This window comes from Hibiscus syriacus, unplaced genomic scaffold (genome assembly GCF_006381635.1).
Source record: "Hibiscus syriacus cultivar Baekdansim isolate YM2019G1 unplaced genomic scaffold, ASM638163v2 tig00116962_pilon, whole genome shotgun sequence".
Taxonomy (NCBI): Eukaryota; Viridiplantae; Streptophyta; class Magnoliopsida; order Malvales; family Malvaceae; genus Hibiscus; species Hibiscus syriacus.
Window position 1 is genome coordinate 677658 of NW_024063488.1, and position 11339 is coordinate 688996.

At 28.1% G+C, this 11339-nt stretch overlaps 1 protein-coding gene across 1 annotated transcript; it reads left to right on the plus strand.

Annotated features, from left to right (window-relative positions):
• The first annotated feature begins 5658 nt into the window (after positions 1 to 5658).
• Positions 5659 to 10051, plus strand: LOC120190046 (mannose-6-phosphate isomerase 1-like). Its single transcript, XM_039193174.1, has 5 exons — positions 5659 to 6238; positions 6566 to 6733; positions 7445 to 7657; positions 8622 to 8888; positions 9544 to 10051. The coding sequence occupies exons 1-5, from the start codon at positions 5930 to 5932 to the stop codon at positions 9859 to 9861; spliced, it is 1275 nt and encodes a 424-aa protein (XP_039049105.1). The 5' UTR covers positions 5659 to 5929; the 3' UTR covers positions 9862 to 10051.
• Positions 10052 to 11339: the final 1288 nt, after the last annotated feature.

The window sequence follows — 11339 nt, forward strand, 5'->3', positions numbered from 1 at the left end:
TATAGTTCTAAACCATTTGACACTGAATGCTCGTATCCCTGACATTTCTGATGCTTAAACCTAATACCTCAAAAAAAAATTTATTTATAATCAAAGTCACTAAGATTCGTAATTAATTAATTAAATTAAGATTCACAAATAAGACAATTGACTAATTGAATATTATTAGTCGAGATGACACGCAGCTTATAGAAATAGAGTTTTGAAAGTTGCTTGTCCGGGGAGAATTTGGAGGTATGATATTTATTTATGAAATTAATTAGGTAGGAGTAGGTGGTTATACATAACTCGTTGGACGGAATTTGGACGTATAATGAATTATTTATTTGTGAATCAATTAGATAGGAGTAGGTGATTATAGATATTGATACACCGACGTGATGGATTTTTGGTTTTGAAAAATATTATTTGATTTCAATTTTAATTTATTTGAGTTCAAAATTCATCTTGATTTAAATAAATTTCAATCTTTAAAAAACAAAATTCTCAACAACTAACTAAAAAAACGTTAAAAAGAACAAAATTAGAACTTGCAACTTCTAATCTTTAAATCAACCCTGAAGAGAAAACTAAATGCAAAATACTTATTTCATGTATGTTGAAATCATCACCATACATCGTGATAAAAGATTTTTTTATATATTTTTAATATTTCATTGAGTTTGAAAATCTTAATATATTTAATCAAAATATTCATTACAAACGTAATAAAATGGGAAACTAAGAAATCTAGCAAATTATATATATATATATATATATATAGAGAGAGAGAGAGAGAGTATAATTATATTTATATTAGAACAAACTAAAATAGATACATTTTAAATCTAGTTGTGTCCTGTAGGGGACGGCCCATTATTTCATGAAATGCATAAATTAATTTAATATATTAAGAAAAGAAGAAAAAAAATTATATAGGCAATATATTTTTAAAAATATACTAAAATTTTAGATTTCATTTTTAAATTTTAAAATCCGCTACATATATCTTAACCCTAATATTATTCTCTAAAATAATTATCTCAATCTGTGTCAAAAAAATCTACTCTCTAATTATAAAATGATGAAAAAAAGAACTTCAAATAATAATTATGATAAGAACACGTATATCAATATGACTGTAAAATAATAATATAATAATAATAATAATAATAATAATAATAATAATAATAATAATAATAAATAAATTCTTTATCTAAACGCATGCTGCATGCGTTGGTTTATTTTAACTTATTAATTGCTTTCGTATCTACCAACTATATGAATTTGATTTGATTATCCAGCAGTGATTTTCACTGAGAAAGAAAGTGTTTTCCTTTTTCTTTTTCTTCCTCACCAGTCACCACCATGTCCAATATAGATAAATGAGTTTTTTTTCTTAATTAATAATGAAGAGTATACACAAATTACTATAACACCAGCATTTACGAAAGATAGGTTCACAAAATTTATGAGTCTAATTCAATCCCCTCGCTCTAAATTAAATAATTATTGAGTAAACTACGAGATTAATCACTTTTGTTTAAATTTTGTATATTTTTCTTCACTAAATTAAAAAAAACATAATATTTTGTGATTTTCATTTTTATTTAATTAAGATGTGATTATTGAAGATTAACTGCTGTTAGAACTTTAACGGATTGTTGACGTGACATAATGAATTTATAAAATTAAAATGGGTAAACTACACAAACGATCACTAATATTTATAAGTTTTCCTTTTCCCCGCTAGATTCTTAAAAGTAACAAATTGGTCACTAAGACATCAAATAGGTCTTTGGACACTGATTTTATATCTGACTTACTCCAAAAGTTTTAATTTTTTTTCAAGTTTTATGTATATAATTTTTACATTTTAAAAATAAAACTTAAAAATATTAAAAATAAAACTTAGAAAATAACTTTAGACATGAAGCAATCGAATATTTCAAATGATAAACAAAAAAAATAGAAAACTTTTGGAACAAACTATATATAAATCATTGTTCAATGACTTATTTGATGTCTTAGTGACTAATTTGTTACTTTTGAAACTTTAATGCGAAAAAAGAAAAATTACTTAAACATTAGTGAATATTTGTGTAGTTTACCTATTTTAATTTTATAAATTCATACGTGTCATGTCAGCAATTTGTTAAAGGTCTAACAATAGTTAACACACAATGATCATATTTTAATTAAATAGAAAACGAAAGTGACTAATTCTTAACTAAATAAAAATGAAAGTGAACAAATATTCTATTTATTGAATTCAATGAAAACAATTTACAAAACTAAAACAGAAATGATAAATCATGTTGTTTATCTATAAATATTTGACATATCAACAATAAAAAAAAATTAGCAAATGAGCTCATAATAATATCACGTGTTACTATTTTTAAAATTTTAAGCTTTAAAAGTGATCAAAGATAAATAAAATAAAGTAATTTTATTTGTAGAATTTTTTTTACTGTATTGTACAAATAATATTCTGAATCTTTTACCCATATTGCTATTTTTTAAGAATAGCCATATACTAATAATTTGATTGATAAATTTATTAAGTGGTTTTAATGATAAAAAAGATATTATTTTTATAGATATTAGATTCGAGTATTTTAAGTATAAGGTTAACTTAAAAGAGTATTATTTTCCTTAACGATCTTAATGTCTTAATTAAACAAATTAAATACCTAAAACTTATGGGATAAAAACATTAAAATGAAGTTGATTTAAGATTAATTATTCATAAGGGTATAAAATTATATAAATTATTCAAATTTTTATAATAATTTAAATTATATAAATTCTTATAACTTCTTGGTATTTTTAAAATTATAGAAAAAAATAATTCTTAATTAGAAATGGAAATATTTGAATAACAGGAATATAAAAAAAAGCATCCTGCCACGTGGAATTATCTCAGTTGTCTAAAAAATCTTGATAAAAATAATAATTAATTATAACTAAGTCTATACAGTTGACCACATGGAAGTGTGGGTCCCAAGCGAAGGTCATGAAAATCAAAGAAAGCAACTGATCCCCACCGACACGTCATTGATTGATTATAACGGTGGGTTAATCTGTTGGTGACGTTTCCATTGCATCCTTTCTCTCCGCTTTTGCAAATACCATGACTTTATCAACTTTGTTGGATAAAAATTATTAATGATTAAATAGATTATTGATGAGATATTTTTATATGTATTTAATTAATGATTTGATATATATCAAAGGTGTTAATGATTAATTAATCGTATTCTAAAATTTAAATAGTCAGTTAATTATTATAACGATTATTAAATTATGTAATCATTAAAAACGGTTAATCGTTAACGGTTAATCGTTATTAATAGTTTGATTATAGGATAACTTATGATTAATCTATTATTATATTTTTCAAACATAAAACAACTTAATTTTTTAAAATTTTTATAAAATTTACGACAATATAAATATATATTTATAAAATTCTTATTTATTTGTAAATGCATTTTATTTTATAGAAACATATATTATGAGGTATATTCATTTTTTTACAATTTGAAATCCTACATGTATATTATATTTTATAATTTAAAACTATGTATTTCTTTTCATATGTATTTGATTTAATGTGCTCCTATATTAGATTGATATGATAACTAAAAATAGGAGTAATCATTTTGATTTTATTTCTAATTATATTCTCTAAAAAAAAAAAATTAATTAATTATAATTATTAACAGTTAAACGATGATTAACAATTTATCAAAATACATTAACCGTAACCATAATCGTTAATCGATATTTTTAACGGTTCGGTTAATCGAAACAATTAAACCTTATTGGTTTGGTTAATTAACCTATAAAATATAGCGGTTACGTCAGTTAATGGTTACAGTTAATGGTAACGAATTAATTTGAACACCCCTAATATATTATATTATTATTTTGAATGATATAATATATATTATGTTATTATTTTTAATGATTTGACATATAATCAATCAAATACATGTAAAAATACCACATTAATAATATATATTAACTGTTAGTTAATAAATGATTTTCATATAACATATATTATTTTATCAAAAATCTAAAATGTTTGAAACTAAAGTATTTTAAGGAGGATAAAAGACTAAATGATCATTAATACAAATGTTAAATACCAACTTTATTATTATACCTTTATAAATTGAAACACCATTATATATGAAAACATGTATTTGAATTTTTTGCATACAGATATTTATGAGAAAATAATTTTATTTTCTTCTTGTATTAAGAGATCTTTCTTACAATAACTTGACATGGCTACCCCTGGTCAACCTACTTCTATAAGAAAATTGTTGGTTTTTATTTTTGATTTGGTAATTTAAACTTTAATGTTTCAATTTTTTTACTAGAAATCGTTTGTTTTATTTAAAAATAGAAAATACCAAAATTACAATAAAGAATTATAGTCATAACCGTAAATGAACACATAATAAGGATATTTTATTATAATTATTAACACAATAAAACTAGCCGCTTAAGATAAAAAAATGATCATACAAAGAAAAAATTAAAAACCTAACACAATAAACTCAAACAAAATGTAGATAAAAATATATCTGACCGTATAGACAAACGAACCACAAAAGGTAATTAAACTATTAAAAGATCACTAACAAACTACAAATTTAAACCAAACAACGTGAGAAAAAATATTTATGAATACATATCTTGAATCTCATTCCTGATTTTTTTTTTCAACTTTAGTTGATGGAATGGAATTGGCCAAATTGGAACTAAGCCAACCAAAGTTTGACTTCAAATATAAAATCTAATTATTTGATATGGTCAACTTTTTATTTTTTTACAACCTTATGAAAAAGGAAAATTATTTCAATTCTTTATTCAATCTTTGATTTATTTTATTCTAACATAAAATATTGAATTTTATATTAAAAATAAAGTTTAATTTCATATAAATTGTAGGACCCAAAATAAAAGACTAATTCCATGTTTACGTTTTGTGTGTGTGTACTTTTACTTTTGAATTTCCCGGGGATGATTTGGGTAATTAGGTAATTTGGCTTTGTTTCCGTAACCACAATGAAAGCATTTTTCCAATTGCAGTTAAATAATTATCATAAAAATAATTATTATAAAAATATAATTATATTGATAACTAGTATATACATATATATATATATATATATTTAAATTTAAATAAAATTTACATCTAATAAAATTTTATTCCTAATATAATCTGAACTGAAAGATATATAAATATTTATTGATGTACGATTGAGGGCCATAAATGAACATCTTTCTTTTTAGATAGATTTTTTTATTCGTTTCTTTTCTTTTTAAAAAAAAAATTAATTTAATTTAATTTTTATAAAATTACTTTTCAACATAATATTATATTTTATTAATTATAAATAGCATTTTATTAAAAATTTTGTATTTGAGCTAAACTATGAATACAAAATATTTATATTCCATTATATATTTTTGATGTTAAAAAAAATGAAATTTACGGATTTCTGTTTTTGTAATAAAATGGAAATGACAGCCTGTAATTGGTAATTTCAAAACAATTTTTTTTTGAGATTTTAATATTTACAGGAGAAATGGAAAATATAATAACAATCATGAAAATTTCGTGCAGCAGGGGAGAGATAAGATCTTAACAGCAAACAGAAAACCAAAGCGAAGCAGCCACAGTTAAATGAGACCCCGCAAATACAAATCGTCTTCTTCCAAGCTTTCTCTATCTAAAATCTTCATCTTCACTTCTTTTCAGTCTATTTTTCCAATCTGTTTCCCTCTCTCTACGTACCCTTTCAAACTCTTCAAATACCAGCAAAAAACGCCCCTTCCCTTCCGCATTACCATTCTCTTGTAGCCCTTTCTCTTCTCTTTTCCTTTTTCCTTCAAAACCGAGTTTCGTTTCTGGGGGTTCTGTTCAACAATGGCGAAGGCTAATGTCGACAAGGTGAAGCGGTTAAGAGCTTGGGTTCAAAACTACGATTGGGGAATATGTGGGACGGAGGCACAGGTGGCGAGGCTTTTGGCTTTGAATTCTGGAGCTGAGATTAAGCCTGATAGGCCATATGCTGAGTTTTGGATGGGAACCCATGACTCAGGACCAAGTTTTTTGTCTAATGACAATGGAGAAGGTGGAAATTTGGGTTTGAAAGATTGGATTTGGAAGAATCCGAATGTGCTTGGTCACAAGGTTTTGAAAAAATGGGGGCCTGATCTTCCTTTTCTGTTCAAGGTTTGTTATTTTCTTTTACACGGATTTCTCTACTTTCTTTCTGGGGATTTCCTTTTTCCCATTCATCTCAAATTTTCATAAACTTTTACTTTTTGGGTTGTTTTAATCTCAATTTAAGTTTAGATCGAAGCGATCAATATAGAAATTGGGGAAGTGGAATGGATCTTGGATGAGTTAATGGCAAAGAATTAAGCTTGAGAGTTAAAAAATGACAATCAACATAACTTTAACTACAATATGAGCATTTTCTTCTTATTATTATTATTGTATTTGTTTTTTGCAAATAAAATCCCAACCTGATTCTGTGTTTCATATGCTGTAATATAGGTACTTTCAGTGGCAAAACCCCTTTCAATACAGGCACATCCGGATAAAGAATTGGCCAAAGAGTTGTATAAGTTGAAGCCAAACCTCTATAAGGATGCTAATCATAAACCTGAGATGGCTTTAGCCATAACAGAATTCAGGGCCCTTTGTGGGTTCATTACTCTTGAGGTAATACATTAATCGTGCTCGGATTTTGGTGGTGGAACTTCCCTTTGCTGGTTGTCTTCTTCGAGTGAATAACTCTTGCCTTTATGTTTGCTAAAATTCTTGGTAATCACATTTTACAACTATATTTATCATCTATGCTGTCAAGTCATGATTATGGAAATGTTCTGCATGATGAAACTTTGAGGCCGAATCACATCTAGAATTGAGACATAAGATAATCGATCTTGACTTTCTGTGAATCCACTGCCACCTTTTCTGGTTGGTCTTGTTCTTGCCTAAACCACTGAGGCATAAGAATTATACTTGCTATCTCTAGGTAAAATTTAATGTCACCGTGCCAGAACGTTCTCATGTCTATTGATATTAGAGGGTTATTAATATTTCTAAACTTATTTTCTGTATATATTATGACGCTCCAGGACAGGTACCATCACATTATAGAAGTTTGATACCTAGTCTATGTCTATCAATTTCATAGAGCTTCTGCATGCTGGGAAATATAATTTTTTAAATCTGAAAAAAGGATAAATATTTGAGTGTATTGTTAAGCCTTTCTTTGTTCGGTACTGCTTATTTACAGTTATTTCCAAATTATTTCTGCAATATCTTGAGGATTGCAGGTTGTCTTTAATTTGTTTTGTATTTAATATTTTCATGTGATTCTGCCAACTGTTGTCATACATTTGAAGCTAGTGTTTGTCTTCTTTGTAGGAGCTTAAGGGTGTGCTCATAGATGTTCCGGAGATTGTAGAATTGGTTGGTACTGCATCGGCAAAGCAAGTATTAGATATTGACAAGCAGGATGGGGCAGAGAAAGCAAAATTTGCTCTACGGTCAGTTTTTACGCAGCTTATGTCAGCTACCAAGGATATGGCAACAAAAGCAATATCAAATCTGAAAAGTCGGCTGCACGTAGAAAGTCAGGTTTATAAAATTCTTTTCTTTACTGCATAGCGGCATAAAACCAGTAAAGGTCAAGGCTCATCACCTGATAATGTTCCTTCAAAAAAATGACATGAACTGGAAGATTTATTTGCTCCTATCCTACCCTTTAGTGTTCCTTCTTAAAGTGGCTGTTCTGAAGGCCTGAAAATATTTTTTTTTGTATTAGTCTGAATAGGCTTCTACCCACATATTTACAAAAAGTGTCTCCTAAGCAAGTTTTTATTTATTTAAAGAAACCCTTTAACCTCATGCAGACAACAACAAACAAAATTTTCTTCTAGGATTTAGTTTTCTAGATCTTCTGTCCTTAGCATAAAATGTCACTTCAGTACCAACTGCACTGAGAGAAAAATGTCATCTAGTTGTCGGAATGAAGCCGGGAAAAAATAGGGGGTGGGAGTTGAATTAAAAATTGTGAAGAGGCCAACGTACAATTTTAGCATTGTATTAATTTAGAATTTTACAATTTTTGAAGGTACTAAATCATAAAGTTATCATTTGGGGGGATTATAATTTCACCATTGTACTAATTAACTGTTACACTTTCTAAGGAGACTAAACATTGCTCATTTTGCAAATGTTTATTCTGTCTAGCAAAACCAGCCAGGGACAAAGATGCCATTGAGTTGTAAATTTTTCTGCGAAGAGTTCATCATATGGTTTTGTGCCCCCTCCCTCTTCTTCCCCAGTCAACCTGGCATGGCTGATTTTGTATTAATTAATATTGTTTATTATTATAGTACTAATATCTTTAATAGATTATGTTCTCTTTTTCTTTCCAGCTTTCAAAGTTGTTGATGGTGTCTTCTGGACATATCCTTTACCTTTACACTTAGTTAATAGATTATGTTCTCTTTTTCTTTCCAGCTTTTAAAGTTGTTGATGGTGTCCTCTGGACATATCCTTTACCTTTACACTTAGTTTCCTTTTTCTTTGGCGTCAGTTACGGTATCTGACAGAGAAGGAACAGTTGGTGTTACACTTGGAAAAGCAATACCCAGGCGACATAGGTGTTATATCGGCCTTTTTCTTCAACTATGTGAAACTTAATCCTGGAGAAGCATTGTATCTTGGGGCAAATGAACCCCATGCATACTTAAGTGGGGAGTGCATCGAATGCATGGCAACATCAGACAATGTCGTTCGAGCTGGTCTCACTCCCAAGCACCGTGATATCCAAACTCTTTGTTCCATGCTAACATATAAGCAGGTACAAGCATTTAATCAAGGTTTTGACAATTTTCTATTTGAGATTAAAATAATTCATAATGTTTCTTGTGTGTGGGTTTGAGTAATACCTTGGACTCAGTTTTTATTTTTTTATTATGAACTCATTTCTTTCTCTACGAACTTTGATTACACAATACTACTGGCTTATGTTTTATTTATGTGACTGGATTTGTGACATTTGTTTGCCTTCCTCAATGGGGCATTTTCCTTGATAATGTAAGGTCGAAGATTATACACAACTGCTTGGATTTAGCAAAAGGTATCTCATTATCGAACAAAAAATACCCCGAGGCTTGTTCTCGTGTATTTGTTTAAATTTATTCATAGAAAAAGCTTTGGTCTTTGCAGTTGCTTCACCTATTTTTCTGCACATTAAGCTTCATGTACGAAATATATTTTCCAGGAAATCTTGTTGGCATGGATGCTTGTGTCTGTGCTACGTATTATGAGCCGTAGAACTATGACTTTAGGAGAGGTGGCTATTTGTTGTTGATAGATACTGAACCTTGGCTTACCTAATTTTCATGAAGCTTTTTTGTTTTAGTCTTATTTGACTTTTGTATTGGTTCTATGTATTAGAAGGTAATCAAAGTTCTGCATCTTCAAATTTTGATTCTTTATCGTTTCGATTCCAGGGCTATCCTGACATCCTGAAAGGATTTCCATTGAATCAATACATAACCAGGTATCTCCCACCGTTTGAAGAGTTTGAAGTCGATCGTTGCATTCTTCCGAAAGGAGCATCGACAGTTTTTCCGGCCATCCCAGGCCCTTCTATTTTCCTTGTATTTCTCGGGAAGGGAACACTGTGCACCGGATCACGGGAGGACATAGTCAAAGAAGGAGATGTGCTCTTTGCACCGTCAAACACGGAGATTAGCATTACTACAACATCTGAACTGCAGGTTTACAGGGCAGGAGTGAACAGCAGGTTCTTTCATGCTGATTTATGACTTTAGAACTGAACCGGAGCCATCAGCAGCCTTAGGGAGTAAATAGTTTGGTAATCATAATTTTGCATGTATTTATGCTATCAGTTTTTTATGCATTATAATGTAATTTTAGGACTTGCATATATATAGTCAAAGGTAATACCATTCATGTTTATTAGAATATAAAACTGAATAAATTAATTTCATTTCCTATTACGAGCTGCATTCTCTATTTATCTGTACTCCTGGAATCATGGTTTGTGCAATTCTAATGAGTGGAGCATTTTTTTTCTGGTTATGTAACAGAAGAAAGCTCTTGACCTTTAACTACTAGGCAAACAAACATAATTCGTCATCATTCATAAGTATAATTTACGTATCTACAGGTGAGTCCTTTACATATGTATGTAATGATTTTTGTATTGAAAAGTCTTTGATAAAATAGTGATGTATTATATATCTCAATCTTGATCTTAGAAGATAAATTAAAGGTATGTTTGAAAGCATCGTTAACTGGTTAGTCTAGTGGGATGAGACACTAGATCCTTAAACAAAGTTAATGGTTTGAAGGTTGCATATTCTTGAAACCTTTATTTTTGGATGCTTTTACGGCACTATTGTTCGTCTGTTTTTTTGCCATGTTTTTGTGTATTATTATGATAATTTAGAGTTTCATGTTAATTTCTCACGACACATCTCCTGATCAGAAAAGGTCGATGGTTTCATGTAATTTTTTTGGGAGAAAAAACTAGTGTAGCCCTAGAATTTTTTCTGCACTTAATGTGACTCTTGAATTGAGAAAAAAAATCAATCTAACCCTTTGACTAACAAAATTAAATGTTAACTATCATGATGCTTACATAATAATTCACGAAGCTTATATGAAAATCTACAATGCTGATGTAATAGTTCACGATGATGTTGAGGTAATACACGATGAACGATGTAGTAAATGTGCTTAATTGATTTTTTGGTCAAGTTCGAGAGACTAATTATTTTTTTTAGAAAGTTTTGAGAATTTATTTAAATTTTTTTAAGAATTTAAGTAATTATTTAAATTTAAAATATAAAATATAAACAATTATTAAGATATAATTTAAGGACCATTTTGAGTGTAAAAAAATCTAGTTTTTTTTTGCAAAAGTTTAAGTGTTTTACATACCATTAGGTCAAAAAATTGTTGTTAGAATAATGTTAACTCATGTAAGTTAAGTTAAAAATCTATATCTCGTGTTCTTATTTTTTAAATTTTCAAAATAATTTTAATGAAAATACTGAAAACATCTTTTTTATATTTTTTATATTTTTACTTAATTTTATTTTCTTGAAATCATTTTCTAATTTTGCATTCAAACATTTTTCTTAACATTTTTATTTTCTAAGAAAATAAAAATAACATATATTTTATAGAACCAAATGGACCCTAATTTCTTTTTTTTTATATAAATATTTTGTGACTTTTGAAACACACTACTGCTATGTTTGGTTACATACGCATT